The 22,367-nt window shown below is 36.1% G+C and overlaps 1 protein-coding gene and 1 long non-coding RNA gene across 3 annotated transcripts in view; one reads left to right on the top strand and one right to left on the bottom strand.

Moving 5' to 3' along the window:
• LOC127508711 (E3 ubiquitin-protein ligase rnf213-alpha-like) overlaps positions 1-22,367 on the bottom strand; it is a 79,139-nt gene that overhangs the window by 6,408 nt on the left and 50,364 nt on the right. Inside the window, 22 exon segments of the mRNA XM_051886921.1 lie at positions 475-558; positions 755-887; positions 1,938-2,189; positions 3,470-3,564; positions 3,656-3,830; positions 4,058-4,214; positions 8,205-8,305; positions 8,439-8,473; positions 9,589-9,664; positions 9,752-9,994; positions 10,316-10,426; positions 13,236-13,358; positions 13,435-13,631; positions 13,846-14,053; positions 14,476-14,590; positions 16,864-16,969; positions 17,055-17,221; positions 17,364-17,546; positions 18,290-18,390; positions 18,475-18,595; positions 21,801-21,988; positions 22,106-22,315. Of these exon segments, the coding sequence (XP_051742881.1) occupies positions 475-558; positions 755-887; positions 1,938-2,189; positions 3,470-3,564; positions 3,656-3,830; positions 4,058-4,214; positions 8,205-8,305; positions 8,439-8,473; positions 9,589-9,664; positions 9,752-9,994; positions 10,316-10,426; positions 13,236-13,358; positions 13,435-13,631; positions 13,846-14,053; positions 14,476-14,590; positions 16,864-16,969; positions 17,055-17,221; positions 17,364-17,546; positions 18,290-18,390; positions 18,475-18,595; positions 21,801-21,988; positions 22,106-22,315 (3,181 nt within the window).
• The window catches only part of LOC127508982 (uncharacterized), a 274,050-nt gene that overhangs the window by 225,062 nt on the left and 26,621 nt on the right, over positions 1-22,367 (top strand). The gene's annotated exons all lie outside the window — the stretch shown is intronic.

Raw genomic sequence — 22,367 nt, 5'->3', positions numbered from 1 at the left:
AAAAAAAAAAAAGTATCAAAACATTTTTGGGACGTTGTTAGACTCTGGGTGAGTAAAGTCAGTAAATTTTAGTCCAATGCAATAACAGTAACTAGCATTTTCAGGTACGGGAAAATACTCTCCGGGTCAAAATAACCCAAACACAACATGAGGGTTAATGCAATTTTAAGGATTTTGTGACCTTAATTTCAAAGTGCAGAGCACCCACACTTCCATTCTCATCTCCTTAATTGACTAAAAGTCATAAAAGTCATAACACAGAGGTTCACTTTACTTTATCCAGCCTGCTCTGTCAATGATCACTCAGTGTCTTCAATACAATTTTGAAAAAGTGCAACTTTTCGGGTCAGATTGTGTTTGTCTATAATTGTGACTTGGATGAAAATCAGACCAGATTTTGTCAATGCAGAAGTCCAGTTTTTTTCAAAGGGTTCACAGACGTATTCTTGCCACTGTAAGTAGCAGTTGGCTTACCTGTGGTAGCCAGAGATACCCTGATTTGGTTCCATGTTGACAAAAAGATTTTTATGCGCTTTTCATACCAGGCAGAGAGTGAATCTGTTGAATGAAAACATGACACTATCACTGTGTTTTCAATAATGGCATATACTTGAATGATTACTAAGCACATTTAAATCAACCATCAGCAAGCTTACTTAATCATAGCTACTTTATCATAACTCAATAATGAATGACCCTAAGACGACACTTAGCCATGGCAAATCATCTCTTAAATTTCTAATATGGCCAGTACCTGCTTTCTGGCTGTGCAGGAACTCTCCTATGGTGCTGTAGGTTAGGTCTGTCACATTCTGGAACTTCTTTACCAAATCCCTCTGGAGAACCAAGATATCAGGAAGGAATCTCACCAGCCGAAGCTCTGCTTCCTAAAATAAACAGCTAGTTACCATGACTGTAGTCTCAGTACTGGTATACCCACAGACAAAACTATCACATCTAAACTATCACAACTAAACTAACTACACAACTTCAGATAGTTTTTTTTGTCAATGTAGTCATGTTTATCCAACTGTACGTTCAGTTTAACTAATGTAATCTGTACATTATTTAGGAAACAGTTTTTCTGTGCTTTCTCTACATATTTTTACCATTACTTTAATATATTTTTTATCACAGCAGATAAACCCACCCCTAAAACAGCATGTTAAATAAAAAACAAATTATGGCTGGTCCTTTATATGTCAGTCAGACTAACATCAAAGTGGACTAGACTGTGCTCATAGCCAAAAGTCTGGCTACACAACACTAGGGGCTTTCGCACCGGAGGAACCTTTTCATAGTTTTTTAGAACTATTAGCTGAAGCACCCGGATTTTTCTGTGTTTTCACCACAGGAACTAGGAATGATTTTAGTTCTAAAAACTACTCCTACTTCAGATTAAACCAACACTATAGGAACTATCAGTGACGTAAGTGTACGTTGACTGTTCAAACGCATGTCAAGCACCTGCCATTTTAAAAAAGCCGTGTAAACATATTTACTTCACGAACATGGAAAACAGCGATTACGCCATTTACCTGTTGTCTGTAGGGTTGTGTTCTTTTCTCCAACTCAATGATAATGATACTGTCATAGGAGATTTCGTCTCTTAGCCCCACTTTTTTCTCTTTCAGTCATGTAAATTATGCGTTTACATTCCATCACCGTTATCATGAAACCCACGACACACAACAAACACAGCTCCGATCACAGCATCCTCCATCCACCGTTTTTTAGTGTTTGTAAACGCCGCACTTAAAGACGTCGCTGTCGGCTGTTTCAGAGTTCCTATTCCCAGTGCGAATGCAAACAGGAACATGTCTCGGGGAACTATCCTAGTGGCTAGTTCCTATAACGGAGTTCCGAGAAGTATTCGGTGCGAAAGACCCTATAAACAATCCGTCTAGGAAGTAGCTGTAGTTGTTCAGCTATCTTACCCTCTGAAGGAACCTCCAGAGCACAGGCAAAGTGTCCCGGCCATTGTTCTGCTCTACAATGTGGGTCAGACTCAGCATTGAGACCTTCTTCCTGCAGCTCCAGATGGATGAATTATGGATGAGGGAGTTACTTGGCAGAGAACGCAGGAAAAGCCCTGGTTCCCCAAATGTCAACTTCATCACCGGATTAGAAGACACTCGCTCATCTTCCCTGATGAAGGCATTCACTTCCTTTAGATTATGCTCCAAAACCTGAGAGAAAAAGAAAAAACAAATGATGGAAAACAGCTTCAACTAATAATCATTTCAAATAATCAGCTAATCTAGCGTTATTAGAAGTACTCGACTACTGAGGTCATTAATACAACAACTAATCAACAGCTCTTAATTGACCACTCAGCTTTTGCTTTATGTTAGGTCCCATGTAGTGATGGGGAGTCGACTCCAAAAGAGTCGATTCCTCGACTCTGAATAGCCCTAGAGTCGGGGTCGACTCCAGCACAGGAATCGACTCTCGGTGTCGACTCTGTTGCTGTGTCCGAAACCACTCACTTGTTTACTGATTCTTGAATCCATAGCCTATATAAAATAAGGAGTGAACGAAATGAAGCGAGGAATTCGGACACTGACGAATCGTGTTAGAGAGCTGTCGCAGAAACTTTGTCACATACATTTATCCTACATGTAACGTTAGCTTACTTTAGAAACAGATAACAGTCATAGTGACTTTAGTTTGTAATTATACATATCCCCGTGCCAGCTTAGTATTGATAGTAGCTTATAATGCAATAAATATAGATTTGATTTTCTATGGTTAACTGTGTTCATAATCATTAAACTAACCATACATAATAAAAAAATTGTATTGTATTGATTTTATTATCTCCTGTCCAAGCACTTTTAAGACAATGATGTGTTGAGTGCCATCACCCGACCATTATAATGAGATGAATTCATTAAAGAATCCCTTCTTTCTCGTTTATTTAATTCTGACATAATATTCGACCACAGATGTGTTTCGTGACTTTTCTCTCTGTAAAATTAGGTATCTGCAATTAGCTAGGTAGCAACATTGATACTCATCAAGTCATCGCTAAATTGGACTAATTTGGACAGTCTCGCTAAACGTGTGTTGTTTTAATGAGGGTATTTTAAGACTTCGCGTTGGGGAAAGATAAACTAATTAAGTGTGTAAGGACTGCCATCTTCCCTTATTTATGACCCTGTTTTGATGTAAAGTAAATGGAGTTGAGGAGTCGATTCCATCGACTCCTACAGTGGGAGTCGGAGTCGACTCCAAAAAACCTGGAATCGAACACCCTTAGTCCCATGTGATCAAACTACTCAACAATGAAAAAAGTTAAAATTTAAACTAAAATTTGTTGATTAGTTTTAGACGCAATGAAAAATGAGGAAAATAAATGGAAATATCAATTATGATTTACACAACTAAAGAAACCAAGAAGTTAAGAACTAAGTTGCATAATTCATTCTGGGTGCTGCGATTTACTAAAAGATGGCATGTTGTTTACCTTCAGCTGATGCGTGATGACATCAGTATTCATGGCATTTTCCCATGCATTTCTTGCATCTTTAGTGGAAAGGTTCTGATCATAAAGAACAGGCCCTGTTTAGAATAACAAAATGTTACATTTCTTGAATTTCTGAGGCAGGAGATCAATTAGTTGCAAAGTAAGGTGAGTTGTGGGAGCTCTTACACTGGCTGGTTTGATGGGGCTCCAGGAGACTGTGGATGGTCAGATGGATGGTATTGACTGTATCATCCACCCCTTTGCCCAGAGCTCTGCTCAGCTGCTCCATGTCCTTCAAAAGATGGGCCATCAGGAATGGACCAGGATGCAGCACAGCAGGCTTGATGATCTGCATGACACTCTGGACAGAATCATGAAAGTATGAAATATGAGATGTGCTTGATTCTTCCTCTGTTCTTTGCATGTGTATTTGATCAGAATGAGTTGTCTGAGATATCTCAATGTCTCTATGCATCACATGTATCAATACTCAAAACCACATTTAGCAAATTATCACAAATAATTAAATACATATCATGAATTGCTTAAATTTAATTAAAACTATGGCAGGCAGAAAGAATGTAATACCTGTGGGTTGTTTTGAGCTCCCAGCAGCAAGGACATGTGTGTGAGCAGTCTGAGAAGAGCGAAGGGGGCAGGTGACATATTCTTAGTGTCCTGCATGTCAGGATGGTCACGACGTTGTGCGTCGCCCAGAATATGTCCCGACTTAGTACGGTCCCCTCTGCAAAGAGGAACAATTGCCTCAAATTTATTATACAACTGACTGAACAATTACCTCAAAAACTGGAGGTAATTAGGATCATCTTGAGAAAAAAACAAAATGTGTCACCACAAATTACTATTAGTAATGGCAAAATTTAAAATCAAGACCAAAACCGGTACCAAAAACAGGCAGCCGTATATGCAAGGGATGATGTGTCAGGTGGTACAACCAGATATTTGTAATTATATATCTACCCATACTGTTTTTATCAGTATTTGAGAGATTCAAATTCAAAAAGCTTTTTTGTCTATCCCCACAGGGGTAAAAAATTGTCTTTCGACTATCGCAATTAATCGTGTCCAAAATAAAAGTCTGTGTTTACGTAATATGTGTGTGTGTTCTGTGTATAATTATTATGTATATATAAATAAATACACAAACATGTATAGATTTAAGAAAAATGTTATATTTCTATATAAAATATTTATATATAATATAAAGTATATATATAAATATATTTATTTATTTATACATGCATATATTTCTTAAATATATACATGTATGTGTGTGTATTTATATATACATAATAATTATGCACAGAACACACATATATTACGTAAACACACACTTTTATTTTTGGACAAGATTAAATCGCGATTAATCGGTGTGCAGCCCTACTTTAGACAAAGGCTCAACAAACAATACAAGAAACAACCATACAACAATAATTTAAAATAAAATTCACCAAAAAAAAAAAAAGAAAAGAAAGAAAAACATCTTAAGATCCTATTTCGATTTGCACTAAGTGAAAATAGCATCCCTTGTGGGCAAATGCTATTTACACTAGCTCCACCCACTAATATCTGGTTGGGCCACTCAAGTTTTAAAAAAGAGGCACAAAATTCAATGTCTTCAGTGGCGCAACAGTGACAGATCTGGCTTTTAATGCGATCCATGCGGGTTCAATTCCGCCTTTTGCCAAGCTTGCATTTATTTTTAATAAAAATGAAAATAATGTTCTAAAAGTGGAAATAAACTGTGAATGAGTGTTTAATAATACTAAAAGTGTTTATTGGGTAGGGTTAGGGGAAGGTCTAGGGAGGGTTTTTACTCTCCCAATAAGGCAGCATCCATTTAATAATTTTAATAAACATAATCATTTACACTCTATGATATTATTGCATCCTGTTAATGTACAAAAATACTGAGGTACAAATAGTATCTACCAATATAAAGTATACACTGTGTTCCAAATTATTATGCAAGTGACATATCAATAGGATTTCAGTACAATAAACAATCAGATTTTTGTTTTTCTAAGAAAGTGTTTGTTTGTTTATTTATCCATGTCTTTTTAGATAACTGGTATCAATCTCAGACAAAATAATTTGCCAGGTCTACTTAGGTAAATGGAAACCCTACTTAGAGGTTGTTCCACATTATTAAGCAAGTCACAGTTCTCATGCAATATGGGGAGGAAGAAAGATCTTTCTGAAGATGAAAAGCATGAAATGGTGCAATGTTGTGCAAAAGGCATGAAAACAACTAATATTGTGTGAAAACTGAATGCAGATTATTGAACTATCATAAGATTTGTGAGTGATTTAGAGCACAGCAGATAAAGGCTTATTAAGGAAAGTTTCTGTCAAAAAAATTAATTGTATTAAAAGGGCAGCTATACCAGCCAGTGTTGAGCAGCAAAAAGGTATTTGAATCTGCTGGTGTCTTTGGAGTCTTGAGAACCTCTCCATGCAGGCTGGCAGTTGTGTGTAAAATTGCATTTTAGCCACCACTAACCAAACCTTGCAAAGAGAAACATTTACAGTGTGTATAGAAATAAATTTTCAAACAGTTTTATTGCTGTGGTGTTTTTTTCAGCATGGGATAGTGCATAGTGCATTGTATTTCAGAAGGCACTATCCTTCTTTTTATACCATAGTTGAAAATGGCCAGTTATAAACTCCACATATCTTGATGAAGTCATTTTGACACCCTAAAGGGACCTTCCATCTCACTTCCCAATATTCCAGTCCAAATCATCACCCGCCAGCTCCCTGCTAACGTCACAGTCTTGTTGGAACGTGGTGGCCATTCACCATCCATCCAGAAATCCATCCATTTAGACCATCCATTGTAGTATGGCATTCGTCAGTGAATAAAACTATTTAAAAATGAGTCTTCATGTACAGTATTTCTGAACCCACTGTAAATGTTTCTCTTTGTGAGGTTTGGTTAGTGGTGGCTGAAATGCATCTTTACGCACAACTGCTAGCCTGCATGGAGAGGTTCTCAAGACTCCAGAGACACCAGCAGCTTCAAATACCTGTTTGCTGCTCAACACTGGCTTTTTTTTTTAATAGCTGACATTTTAACTTTTTTGACAGGAACTTTCCTTAATAAGCCTTTATCTGACCAAATTCTGCTGTGCTCTAAATCACTCACAAATCTTATGATAATTCGATAATCTCCATTCAGTTTTCACACAATATTAGTTGTTTTCATGCCTTTTGCACAACATTGCACCATTTCATGCTTTTCATCTTCAGAAAGATCTTTCTTCCTCCCCATATTGCATGAGAACTGTAACTTGCTTAATAATGTGGAACAACCTCTAAGTAGGTTTTCCATTTACCTAAGTAGACATGGCAAATTATTTTGTCTAAGATTGATACCAGTTATCTAAATAGACATGGATAAATAAACAAACAAACACTTTCTTAGAAAAACAAAAACCTGAATGTTTATTGTACTGAAATCCTACTGATATGTCATTTGCATAATAATTTGGAACACAGTGTAGATAGCATCTATTTACTATTTACTCTTATTGCAAAGAACTGATACTTTTACATGGTGTAAATAGAATATATTGCTATTTTCACTTAGTGTAAATAGCATCTATCACTAAGAAAATATGGTATTTTCACTTAGTGTAAATAGCATCTAATTGAGCATCTATTGCTATTTGCACTTGGTGCAAATAGCCGCTGCCTTAAAATATAAATAGCATCTAACTGAGCATCTATTGCAAATAGCCGCTGCCTTAAACAATGGCAGTTGGAATAAAGGTCTTCTTATACATGGCCTTTTTTACCAAAGGTACTTTATACCATCTACCTGATGGAATTACCTGAAATTAACTATACAGGGGATGGGAAGTATCTGCCACAATAACGGAGGTTTTCCTTTTTACTGCACCAGTATAAAGATCAGCCAGAGGTACTTGTTTCTCACCGATAATTTTACCAGCCATGTTTATAATCCTTTATATCCTTTTTTGCAATTATCAGAAAGAGAGTTGAACCAGGCTACAATGTTAAAATTGAGCACAGATTCAATGAGTGATTTATACACTATCAGAATGTCTTTATCAATGTTAAAACTCGATTGAGAAAAATTGTAACATTTCTTAATACTACAATACTACTAAAATAATAAAAATACTACTAAAATACTTCTACAGCCTTTAAAGTATTAATCTTGGTTAATTTGGTTGTCTTCATATATTTATGCATTTTTAACTTTTCAAATTTGCATTAGTAAATGTATTATGAACAGACAAGAATTAACAAGAACAGCTAATAAAATAACAATAACCTATATTAAGAAATGCTAGAAAAAAAATTGATGTCCATTGTTAGTTCATGATACCCAATGCATGTTAAAAAAATTTACTTATTGTAAATTCTTACTAGAAATTCATACTTGGGCACAATTATATTTGTCTGCAAAACTATTTATAAGCATTTATGTTTAAACCTTTAGATGAAAAGTTTTTAAGATCATGAGAAACATATTTAGTCATGTGTTCAAACTTTGTAGTGAATTGGCTGGCTGTGACAATGGTCAATTATATAGTTTAAAGGTTATTATATTAAATATTTAACTGCAGAATGTAGCAATTGTTCAATCAGAATCAAATATTTCAGAGAGATAGCTAATAAATTATATTTAACAAAACTAGACAGAATAAAAGACGAACAACAATTCTCGGCAAAAGTAACTTACTGTATCTGCATGGTTTGGAAACCCTGAACAGGGTTGTGGTTGAGGCCACCTATTTGTGCATTACAGTCTGGACAGCGACCAACTTCCATGGGTCGACCGCACTGGACATATGCATGAGGAAATATTTTTATAATTTTAAGAAAATGACTCAATCTAATTCTGTGTTCTGAGACAATATATAGATAATGCAGTGATGATAAGCCAAATCATGGGAATTAAATCACATGACCCTACCTCACCAACAGTGCATGGATGACCATTAGGACAGACTGTCAAGATCAAAAGAACAACAGAGATTAGGAAATTATAAAAAAAAAAGTGATATCTAAGCTGAATGCCTTCTTAATGTCAAAGACCTGTCAAAATTCCACCACCCTTAAAGCAATTCTATTGGCTCAAAGTAGAAATTCTACAATAATTACATGTTAGTTATGTACTCTTAAAAATCAAAATGTGTAAATCAAAAAGAGTTTCCCTTTTACTTTATTAATACATGTTCCTAGTTTTGTGAACAATTCTTCAGTAAAAATGTTCAGCAATACTGCTCTCAACGTGCTTTCGGAAATTTCCTACTTCCCACTTCTAAAGTCATTCAAGTGCTTTTGTTTTTGGAAAGAACAGGAGTCATGGAGGACACCAGGTTTATTCTTGCCTATTTATTGGGAAAATCATATTAAATCCAAAATGATATTTAGCGCCCCATTCATTGACAACCATATAAACATTTACCGTGCCATCTTTGTCTGGACTAGAACTTTGGTCAAATACAAATTTGTCTGGAATTTCAGCAATTTTTGCTGTGCATAAAACATACAATATGCTTTAAATGATTACTCATATATGTAAACATGCACTTTAATGAAAGGAAAAGGTGATGCAGTTGTTGAAAAAAATAATAAAGCATACGAGTAACAGCAGCAATCGTTCTCCCCTCTGCCATGTTTAAAGTTTATGGCCTGCCCAACTTGGTAACTTGGGTATCAAAATTATCCACGAGCTTCCCAGTGGTAAATACGACTTGAGAGGTCGTTCAAGTTTTAATTATTAATTGACATTTATGATAATTCAGATTATTAAAGCATGTGAAGGCAGCATAAAATATGGTATTTTAGGCATCAAAATAGAAAAATACTCGATATATTAAAAAATGATATTTGTCTGTAATACCCAGGCAAACAATGTCAAATATATTCTCCTATATTATGAAAGTTTTGATTATGAATTTCTGTTTAATTATGATTACATTAACATGAGGTATAACAAGCTAATGTGATTTAACTTGGCATTTCTGATCAGGCATTAGCCACTGGGTGCATAGAATTTTCACAGGTCTTGAATTTAGCATTACACTGGATTCTGTGGTGCTATAAAATTTGTCACTCACAATACCACTGAAGCTGTCCCATGGCCTGCTGGGCAACAGCCAACATGTCATCAGGCATAGTTGGGATGAATGAAGCCTGTGAGGAGAACATGATAGAAACATCACAATTCGGACACATTCCAGTCACAGTGTGACTCCATGTCAAAGCGTGAAGGGTTCGTACCATCATGTTGTTTGTGGACAGTGCCAGCCGCTGCAGTGGCTGCAGTAAAGGCAAATTTCCACACAGCAGGACTGCAGCCATATGCACTGTGACCTCCACCAGTACAAACTCTCTGCCTGATGTCTGAGGTTGTACACGCAGAGCATGCAGTTGATTATTCACCAGCGCTTCAGCAAACACCCTCATTTCATTATTGACGAAGATGTCCGAGCTTCTGATAAAATCTCCAAGGCCAGCACATTGCTACAGAAAACAAACACAACATGAATATCAGGCATAGATACATTTATCAAAAACTGACTCAGGGGACCAAGTTTCTGATCATGCCTAAACATAGATGGTGGTCATGTGTCAATGTAGTCATCTGTGTAATACTGTAAATGCTTTTTGAACTGGGGTACAAAGTTGGACCAGAGTTTTGAGCTCTGGAACTTACAGTATGTTGACATCAAGCTCTTTAATCTCAAAATATGAAAGAAAGTAATCCTTTTAATCATGACTTTTTAGTATTAATTATTGTTCTCTTGTACTTTTGAACATCTATAAACTGTGTTGTGTTTTTACCTCAGGTTTAGGGTGCATGTTGGTGTTTCCAATTCTGTACAAGGAGGTGACTTCTCTGAACAAAGCCATTAGCAGATAAACAGCTTTCTTCATGGGTGTGCAGTTGCAATCCTTCAAACAAAGATGTTTCGAAAGACATGTCAACTGATCAGCACTGATAGAGCAGTTTAACAGTGAGGAAGGGAAATGCCAAGAATTTGACTGCATATTAAGCATTTAATTACACTGTTCATGTAGTGGACACACAAGACATCTGAAGACACAACACAACAGAAAGCATGTCTTCATGGACTGTGCCACCTTTGGACTTTATGGGTGTGGCCAACGGTGCCAAGGGGGGATTTGTAAGATTGAAAATATCCAAAGATATTTCAAAATGAACAAAGACGTTTGCTTTGCTGTTTCAACCCCTTCTCTCTTGCTACAAGGGCCATTTGGAAGGCACAAAGGTGTTGATAGTGATCAAGGCCTATAGGCCAAGATGTGTGTATCACATCAGGGGTCTACAAATTGTCACACCTTTTAGTACAGTGGGGGAAGTTTTAATCTTCTGATTGGTCAGTTTGAATGTCTCACATTTGGGTTTGGTCACATGGTCAAAGAGGGGATAAAAGAAGATTGTAACTGTTGCTTTGTTTCTTTTTCTGGGCTCTCTCTCTCATTATTGTCACACTATAGCAACGCTCTCCCACATATATTGCTATTACAACTGAGCTTATTTCTGTCAGAGGTATAAGTTGCAGTGGGTGGTAATAGACAAGAAATGTACAGTTTTCTACCATGTTGCTGATAACGTTTTCTTTAGTCATTCGGCAACCCTGCAGCCTGAACTGTAGGCATGACACAACTGCCTTGCTACTGTCTAATTGGGATTTCCCATGTTACTGAACAGAAATTCTGTTAATGGTCACTGCCAGGGTCAGAAATGAACTTTTCAAAGGGACAATCTGATATCCAGGAGCATTTTTTATTTACCTTCGTAAGGGCAATTTTTATAATTACTACATTAAATGTACATGTGCTCTCTTTTATATCAAATACTTGAATTTAACCAACTACTTTAATCAATCAGAGTAATATAGAACTGCTACCAATACAATTTTACCAACATCGACAAAAGCCATCATTACACTGCAAAGGTGGAACAGAAGCTGCAAGTGACATGACATTTACAGTACCTGTCAAAGATTTGGAAACATTACAATTTTTTAATTTTGTTGAAAGAAGTCTGTTATACTCATTGGGCTGCATTTATTTAATCAAAAATACAGTAAAAACAGGAATATTGCAAAATTATCACAAATTAAAAGAACTGTTTTCTATTTGAATATATATATATATATTTTTGAATTTATATTTTTATTTTGAACCTCAAAATAACATACAATACAGTATAACACTGTATTAGTCTTTCATATTCCAACAGCCTTGACAATTATTCAATTTTAATTATGTCAGACACATTATATAGAGAATGAAAACAAATACACCTAGTACAGGGGGAGGAAGAAGAGTAAAAAAATAAATAAATAAAAAATAAAAATAAATAAACAAACAAATATAAAAATAATAGGGAAAGGCAGAGATGAACACAGGGTGGATGTGATAGTATAGCTCATGATCACTGGAGTATTAAAGGCATTACAGGAGCCCACCTCATTAAGAAAATCGTTTTCTGAAGTCGTAATGCATATATGATTTGTTCCATTTTGTACAACATACTTTTTGAATCCAGGCATTGTATGATGGGGGGTCAGGTTTTAACCTTCTGCATGTAATACATTTGATGACTGCAGCGAATAGAATTTGTAGTAAATATATTTTAGCTCTACCCTCAAAGCCCTCTGGACACACACCTAGAAGGGCTATTATGGGGTCTTTGGGGATTTTAAATGGAAGATTTCTTTAAGGGTGTCAAATATATCTTTCCAGTAATTTCTTAATTTTGGACACAACCACAAAATATGGGTGTTATTTGAGTATATTTTAACATGTAATTTATTCCTGTGATGTCAAAGCTGACATTTTAGCATCATTAACTCCAGTCTTCAGTTACATGATCCTTCAGAAATCATTCTAATATGCTGATTTGCTGCTCAATTAACATGTATTATTATTATTATTATTATCATCATCAATGTTGAAAACAGTTGTGATGCTTAACATTTTTGTGTAAATGGTGTTACTTTTTTCAGGGTTCTTTGATGAATAGAAATTTCAATGAACAGCATTTATTTGCATTTATTAAAATTATTTTTTAAATGTATTAAAGCATTTATTAAATAGATATCTTTTGTAACATTATAAATTTATTCACTGTCACTTTAGATCAATTTATTGCATCCTTGATGAATCAAAGTATTAGTTTCTTACTTTTTTTTAATTCTACCACAAATGTTTGAATGGCATCATTGTTTCAACAAAAATGTTTTCACCATTGATAATAATAATAATAATACTAATAATAAGAAATATACAGTCAGAGAGCACAAGTACTGAACCAAACTCCAGCATTTTCAGTGGTGACTGAAAACACCTCTGATTGCCCATTTCATTCATAACAGGAACATCAACAGAAATATGTGTGATTGGTTATAATGCTCAATGCAGCAAAACACAAGTAAAAAGAAATCTGATGCAATGTGAGCAGAATGTAATGTCGCAATTCACACTTTTCATTCATTTTTACATTTCACTTAAATCGCAACAGCCATAACAGATACAGTTTAAATTGTGTAGGGTCCTATTTAAACCCTTATCTTGAATATATATTTTTTTCTTTTTGGTGCCATTTTTGCCACAAGCACTCATTTCTGACGCTGGTCACTGCCACACAGATGTATGGCCTATAGGAAGCTCCCTAGGTTTTGGAACACAGTGTTTATGTGTTATGTGTGCGTGTAAAGGAGTAAATAAATACCTCAACGGCTTTCTGTATTCCATTCATGTTGCAATCTAGCATCGCTTTGGCTACGGCATCTCTAATAGTTTTGTAGTCCATTCCACATGCCAGATACTGGTCAATCTGGCTGCCATCTTCATTCTGAGAGAAATACATTTAGCAGTTAAAGCACAAATACTCATATCAGAATTATGAAATTAAATCAACTAAAACCCACCGACTCAAGAATCTCCTGAGGAAATAGCCACCTGAACCCTTCCTGTGGCAGAAGTTTCTGGACATATTCAACCCCATGAAGACTGCAGATCTTTCTGATGAGGTAAACCCTGTACCAGTCATTTCTGCTCTGGCAGCACAGATCAACCACACTGTTAAAAAACCTTGGACCAGAAGGCGAAGGATCATCGTGTACACCTAAAATGAGGAAACCAATATCAATATCAACAGAAACATTATTTAAAAAATCCTAAAATAAAAAGGTCCTAAAATAAGGTTATATTTTTATGCACAATATAATATTTTTTGTTTCTTTTGATTTTTGGGTTAAATGCGACTAGTACATGTTCTTGACAGGTTTCATGAGATCATGTTAGGCACTAAAGTACAAGCACTAAAGACTTGTATTCACCAGCACTAATCACTCTGTTGACTAGCAGATCAGCAGCCATATCCAGGCACAGTCGAACTCTGGCCACCTGCTGCAGGTGCTCTATCGATGCAGCGTGCGCAGATACAGAATCAGAGTGAAGGAACTCCAGCAGAAAGCGTGTTTCCTCCTGCAAACAGGCCTGCTGCTCCGCCACAGAGTGCCACTGTGTCCGATCATACATCGAGTCCTGCAGACACAGGAGATTTCTTAAAAATCAACCTTAAAACATACATTTCCTTTAGCACGTAACATTCTCTTTACATTTTTACATCTTTAAGCATAAACTTTAAGCATAAACAAAATTTGGTTAGGGTTATGCTTAAATTACAAAATACACTTTCACTACGCGTCAAAGGTTTGGGCACACTAGACTGAATTTATTGTTTACATAGACTCAAAACATTTTGATCTAAATGGTGCATGAAATTAAATATTTGAGATTGAATGGATGGTGAAGGAAAAGCATTAAGGTTTTCAACAAACATGTAAACTCTTCCAATACCTCTTCTGAGAGAAGCCTAGAATATGCAGAGATAGAATCTAGAAAACATCAACTTGTTGTAAAATATGGCAAGTGAACTGAGTTGGTGAGGGCAGTGATATACACACCTCCAAACAGTTTATGTACAAGGAATATAGTTCAGTTTTATCAGTCTCCTCTATGATGTTACTTTGCTCAACTTCTGTCAGATGCCGCTGAAGATAGTGCTTCACATCATCAAAGCTGAAATAAGAGAAGACAAAAATGATTATATTCATAAATGTGTTAGAAGGGTGCCTTTACCTTTTACGCAAAGAAAATATATTATATATATATATATATATATATATATATATATATATATATATATATATATATATATATATATTAGTTTAATGTATTGAAAATTATACAGAATAATATATTGGGTTCTATATTAAAATATATTCAATTATACATAAGAAATTGCTGCTTTTCATATATTGAAAAATATGTGACAATATATTTTTATATACATGCTTTACTCAAAGTTATAAGTTGTTAATACAAAGACATACAAAGGTGTTGGGACAACGATAGACTGTGTCATTTGAAGTGTTTGCTTCAGTTGAGCTCTTGACCCTTTACTTTTTGATGTTAGTTTTTTTCTGGCTGCTGTAACTGTGTGTCTGTAAGGCATTTAGACACACAGACATCAAAAATCAGTGTATGAATTTCAACAACGGTGACATGTTAATTCTGGGAGCCACGGATGAGTTTCTAGTTCCTAGAATGCATTGCAGCATGAAGCATGTCATCGTTATTGAGATTCATATGCTTACTCTTGATGTCTGTGTGTGTCTAAATGACGCAGTAGTTCAAAATATTTAGAGGAAAATATATTTGTGGAAACAACACTCCTGGCTCTCGTCATAGTCTCATTACAGGGTTGGTAGAGCAATATTTAAAATTATTTAAAGCTACAGTCCGTAACTTTTTTTGGTTAAAAATGATCCAAAATCAATTTTTGAGCAAGTACATAACCAGGTAGTGTTCAAAACTATCTCCTTACCTTATTCACAACAGTTGTAATAATGTTTTATAATAAAATTGGTACTGGTGGGTTTCCGCGGGAAATTCGAGCATGCAGCCATTCGTCATTACGTCACGTCTGTAAACAGAAAGGAAGGAGTCCCTGCTATGATATGCATATAGGATGCTGCTGGTAGCGGATCATAGCCTTTTCTCACAGCAGCTGAAATAATTAAACTTATCATTTTGATGGTGGATTGTAATCCAGATGACAATCATCAGTGACAACTGGCGATTAACCCATAATCAAAAGCAAAAGACTTCGGACTGAGGGGCTACAGAAATTGAAATCTACAGGTAACACTAACACACACTCAATACACATAGTCACGCAATGTTGATGTTGTTAACATTAACAATTTGAGAACAAAGTATAACAGTAATAATAATTTGCATGGTTTGACGTGATCCGAGCTAAGCGATCCTTAGATTTAATCACCACTGGCAGCGCGATTTATTGTAGGCCTAATGCTGTTTTCCTTAGTTGGTTAGAACAAAAGTGGCAGAACATTACTTATCTGTTCAGACATTTTCCGGTGAAAATTCTTATTTTGGTCATACTTCGAAGACGTAGAATCTGTGATTCCGTACAGTATCCACACCGACGTGGTGACTGACACCAAATATTAGATTCATCCACGCTGAGCAGCCGGGCCGATGCACAACGCATGTAAAGATAATAATTCCGCATATAACCGCAATTGCAGGTTTCAAACAGAGATGGCGAAATTTATTAATGACTTAATGCACTTTTTATTAGTAATAAGTGATAAGCTATGTTATGATGACACCATCAGTAAATAACCAACAGATTATCCCCAGAGATTTTCTTGGCGTTCTTTGCCATAGCAAATGTGCCTAACATTATAGCAGCCAGAGAAAAACTAACATTAAAAAGTGAAAGGTCAAGAGCCCAATTAAAGCAAACACGAAGCAGTTTATCGTTGTCCCAACGTCCAAACGAAGCAGTCTATCGTTGTCCCAACACTCTTTATTTGTCTTTATATGAACTTGTAACTTTGAGTAAAACCTTGTGAAATTTAAGGCAATCAGTTTCAGTGTAAAATATACTGCCTTTGTTTAGCAAAAAAAAGGCAACTCCCAGCATCAGAATTTTTAAAATCAACTAATTTGAGTTTAACCAATTAGACTTTACATGTTTTCAACATGTACCCTTAAGTAACACCAACACAACTTTCCTCGTAAACTCAACTCAAATACTTTGTGTAGCAGAAACATAACTCACAGTGAAAGTAACTCATACATATACATTAGTGTAACAGTAAATATACTGTCACATATTTTTCAATATATGAAAAGTGGCCATTCCTTATTTATTATTAAATATATTGTAATATATTAACAAAATATATTATTCTGTATATTTTTCAGTATATTAAACAAGTCAATATAGTGATCATAAATATTAGAAGCCCTGAACTCACCTGTACTTGAGTAGGAGTTTCAGCACCACTGAACGCACCACTGGATTTTTATCCACAGAGTCATCGAAGGGAGAAAGAGCCTTAGTCAAGAACCTCCGATCTTTCCCTGAGAGCACAAGGAACAACGTTCTGATCATTTATTGATCCTAAGCAGAATCTAGTTCTCCACACACATACATAAACAGATGTACCTCTGATTTGAGGGAGCGAACAGGCCTCTACCATCAGCAGGGACAACAGGTGGAGTATGATGTCATTGCTGGGAGGAGTGTTGTCTTTGAAGCACACGGTGGACACCAGATCAATGAAGAAAGCATTACATCGCATTCTGAACAATGCATTTTGTTTGATGAGATCCCTAATGACCAAAAAAAGCACACAATCTTTTAGACTGATAGAGAGAGAGAGAGAGAGAGAGGGAGAGAGAGAGGCAAAAAGATAAAGCACAACTATTCAGCACAGTGTTTTATGGTGTGTTTAACAGACAATTATTAGATTACCGTATTTCCTCAGAGGCCTTGAGCTCAAAGTTTTCAGGCACTTCCTGTACACACAGAGGGCAATGCATCTGACCGGGCACCAGCCACTGTTTGATGCAAATTAGGCAGTAGATGTGGTCACAGGGAAGACTCAAAGGGTCTCGAGGGTCTCCCATGCACACTGGACAAAGCTGAATGCCAAACCTGGGTAAACAAACAGTAGCTGCATTTACATGTATCCTAATAATTTATTTGTAATTGAACCAGTAGTCTGGTCAGAATAAAAGTCACATGTAACCACGTCAATTGGAATGAATTGGCCAAATCTAACTGAAATTTCATCCGGATTGTTGGTGTTGGTTTAAACCTTTTCTCATCTGTTCGATAGGACATGTAAACACTTGATCGGATTGAACACCAAAACTGGAATTCTCCTTCCACTCATTGTCCGTGAAGTGCTGCAGGACTGCGTCATCCCACCAGTCCCTGCTTCAAGATTTTTTATAAATTTCTTGCACAGGAAGGGGTGTTATTACTGCTTGATAAATATAAGCATGCGGCACAAAGCTTTGTGTGCACATCGTCTCCTAATTAGGATCCAAAATAGATAAATATTAAGTCTGCTTTTTAAAAACAAAGAAAAGGAGGATGATAGGAGGATGGTTAGTATGCAGATCTTGTGGGAAACTCTATATATTTGTGCAGTTTGCAAGTCAACAGATCAATTCTTATTTGAAGCTTGTGACATAAACGCACAAATCAACCTGATTACTTTAGCGTTCAAGTAAACACTATATTCGAATTTATCAATGATGATTTCATTCCTACTGAAGCAAAGGGTGTCCATAGCTAGTGACAAATCCTATACACAATCCTATAGCCTCTAACTAAACCCCTTAAAAAACAAAAACAAAAAAAAAAACAGTATAACTAATATCAAATCAAACCTAAAAATGCTCTGAGATGCTTCATCTTTGCAGGCTTTGAGTACGGTGATCACTGCCTCAAACGGCTGCTTCTTTTTGAGGTCTGAGTTCTTCTCTAGGACCTTTAGCAAACAGATAAGTATTGATAAGCTAAAATTAAACTGCTGAAGGAACTATTTTCAAGGAAGGACTGTAAGGTTACTCACTGTTGCTAGGCGTCGAGTATGTTCCAGAACCAGTGGCCTGAGTTTCAATTGCACATCTCCAACACCCAGCAGCATGTGCTCCACAAACAAGGCCAGAGAGTAAATGCGCCGCCAGCCATGTCTGAAATTTAATAATACAATGATGCAAATGATAATGTTTGATAATATTGATAATTACAATGTACAGTAAATGATCTGAGTTTTATTTGCAGGCAAGCCAGCACTGTGCACATGAGTTGTGTGTCATTCAGAACTGAACTGAGAACGCCTTGAGAATTCTAATTCAATTCCCAAATAAGGTAGCAAACAGGATACAGAATTGTAATTCAAATTTGAATCTATGGAAGAAGAATTTAAGTGAAATATAAGTAAAATTCAGAATAGAATTGAAGAAAATGCATTATCATACACAGACACTCACACAAACACAACATATAAATATTATATAACCAATATTTACATCAGAATTAGGTTCGATGGCCCTGACCACTTTGATATTGCTTTTTTAGCTTTCTGGCCTCCGATAGACTGCAAAATTATTACTCCTTTCAAGGCTGAGAAAGGTAGTAAGACATTTTTAAAATAGTCCATGTGACTACAGTAGTTCAAACTTAATGTTATGAAGCGACAAGAATAATTTTGTGCAAAAACAAAAATAATGACTTTAACAATCTCTTCTCTTCTCTGTCAGTATCCTTTGCTGTTGACATAGCAATCACAGTGCAGCGCTTCCGGTTCTACGTCAGAATGCTGGCTCATTATTGGCTGGCTCTTGTGTCGGCATCACACACATGCATTGTGCTGCTCACAGCGTCAACCAATACTGAGTCAGCATTCTGACATAAACACGGAAGTGCTGAACCGAGTTCACTGCGTAGAAGACTGACAGGGAAGAGGAAAAATTGTTGAATAAAGTCGTTATTTTTGTTTTGTTTTTGTGCACAATGAGTATTCTCGTCACTTCATAACATTAAGCTTGAACCACTGCAGTCACATGGACCCAGCAAATGTCCAAGAGGACCTCAAGATGACTTAAAATGATTTAAAATACAAGTATTACAATAAGCGAAAACAACTAAAAATCAAGATATTTCTTCTTTTATTTCACCCCCTTAACTGCTATTTTTTCCTTAAAAAAAGAAAAGAAAAAGGCTTTCCACAGTCTTGGAAAACTGGGACATATGAGACTAATTTTAAAAGTGTGATTTCTAGACATGGAAAAGTCATGTAAATTAATAAAATATTAAAACTCCATGGGCATTTTACACTTTTCTAGTTATGCCAAGCTCTAAAATATTTTATCGGGTAGGAACTGAGTAAAAAATATTTTTAAAGCTGCAGTCCGTAACTTTTTTTGGTTAAAAATTAATTTTTCTCCTTACCTTAGCCCGATTCACAACGGTAAGCTTGTAATAATGTTTCCTAATTTGAGTGGTACTGGAGGGTTTCCGCGGGAAATTTGAGCATGCAGTCGTTCGTCTTTGCGTCATTACGTCACGTCTGTTTCCATAGAGAAGGAGTCCCAGCTACTAGCATGTATATGGCTTGTGAGGATGTTACAGGTGGCAGATCATTTATAGCTTTTTCGAACAGCAGCTGCAATAATTAAACTTATCATTTTGATGGAGGATTCTAAATCCAGAAAGGGCCAAATGACAATCATCAGTGACAACTGGAGATTCACCCGTAGTCAAAAGCAAAACACTTCGGACTGCGGTCGGAGTGGCTACAGAAATTGAATCTACAGGTAACGCTAATACACACTAAATACACATAGTTACGCAATGCTGATGTTGTTAACATCAACAATTTGAGAACAAAGTATAACAATAACAATAATTTGCATGGTTTGACGTGATCTGAGCTAAGCGATCATTAGATTTAAATCACCATTGGCAGTGCGATTTATTGTTATGCTTTTTTTCTGTTGGTCAGATCAAAAGTGGCAGACATGTTACTTACTTGTTCAGATGAAATTTTCTGGTAAAAATTCTTATTTTGGTCATATCCACACGATGTGGTGACTAGGCATGTGACAGTTTCAAATTTTCATGTTGCGATTAATTGCTGAAGCTTTTATCACGGTATACGGTATTATCACGATATAGAAATAAGTTGCAAAAAAAGTGTTGTCATTGTCAGTTTGGTAATAATGAATTAACATGGTAAATAATTAAGCCTTATATGTCTCAAAGTTTTACTGAACAATAATAAATAATCAGAACATTTCTAATCATTAGGGCATTTTGTAGTCCAGATTAAAATATAAAAATGTTTAAGTTTGAAAATAAATAGCCTATTAAGTCTTTAAGTATTTGGTGCTGTGATGAACAACATTGAGATACAATGAACATAAAACTGGATGGCAGTTTGAAGCATTTTAAAAACTTCACTAGAGTTGCTTTGTTTGCGGAATTTCCAGGGTAACCGTTTCATTTCTGTTGTTCCATCAGTGCCCTCTGCTGTCACAGAGTGAACGTGCACTTTCATTCAGCGCGTCTCCTTCACTCGTTCCGCCACGTGCTTCTCATGCACGTTGGGCTTGTTTACATCTGAGCACGTGTCCCTACGGTGTTGTGCATTTTATACAGTTGATGGGGAAAGTATTCTTAAGTACTTTAGTTATTCTGATTCTAAGGTATTTTGAAGTGCCCACGATAACAATATCATGCATGTTCATTATCGTGATATATCGCATTACAGAATATCGGCACATGTCTAGTGGTGACTGACAGCAAAAATTTGATTCATCCGTGCTGAGGAGCCATGCCGAAGCACAACCCACGTAAAGATGATAATTCCGCAAATAACTGCATTTGCAGGTTTCAAACAGGGATGGCGACAAAGAGGCAAAACTTATGGACTGCAGCTTTAAATATCCTTATTCTTAATCCTTTTCCAGTAAATCAAGAACAACTGAAAAAAGTCAAGCAAATTATTTTGTTAAAATGAGTGGGAACCCTGAGGAAAATTCAGCCCTTAAAGACTTCTAAAATTCTGAAATTGAATGGACAGAAACTATGAGTATCGATGGATTAACATTTTTAGATTAAAGTTTTCATTACAGCAGATGTACCGGAAGAAATATATTCAACTACATTGGGGGAAAAGCGGTCAAATATTGTTGTGAAAAACAGAAGGCCACAAATTTAAAAAGGCTGAGAACCAATGATCTAAAGTACCTACTGAAGAGGTACAGAGCCACACAAATGGACTGAGAACAGAACAGTAGGTGCTATCATGCTATAAATATAATAAAAATATACAGACAACATGTTACTTGTAAAAATAATAATGATATGACAATTTTAGAACTCATAACTCACTGGATGAGGGTGACCATCTGTTTGCTTTTCTCTTTATAGTGGCGTACGCTTTCCTCACAGCAGACCAGCTCAATTGGCACCTGTAGCTTTTTTACACGTCTAAGCCAGGCCAGACTTTGAACATCTCCATCTAGAGTCTGGGGCTCCAGGTATTCAATACAGGCCATAGCAGCATACACATCTAACACCTGAGTAACAGAAAGACGGCCAGAGGGAAGTTACCAAAGTAGAACATCCACATTCAATCCCTGAAATACGTATTTTCATGCAAACCTCTGAAGCAAAAGAAAGTTGCAAGCACTTACAAGTTCATTGCCCTCTCTTGCACATCTGTTATCTTGGAGCATCTGAGCTATCTGAGGCTGTAAACTGATCATCCTGTAGAGGTTCTGTATTCGGTTCTTGAAATGATGGTAGGCAGCATGAACCCATGGCAGAGAAATGACTTCACTCTCTTGTGCTTCCTGCCCATCTCTAAGCTCATTTACACCACAAGTAAGGGCTCCACATAAGAGCTAAAATGTAAAAACAGATGCACAATCATATCAACACATGAACAAGTGTATG

This window comes from Ctenopharyngodon idella, chromosome 3 (assembly GCF_019924925.1).
Source record: "Ctenopharyngodon idella isolate HZGC_01 chromosome 3, HZGC01, whole genome shotgun sequence".
Classification (NCBI taxonomy): domain Eukaryota; kingdom Metazoa; phylum Chordata; class Actinopteri; order Cypriniformes; family Xenocyprididae; genus Ctenopharyngodon; species Ctenopharyngodon idella.
Note: the sequence above shows the minus strand (reverse complement) of the source record. Positions and strands in the feature narration are given on the sequence as shown.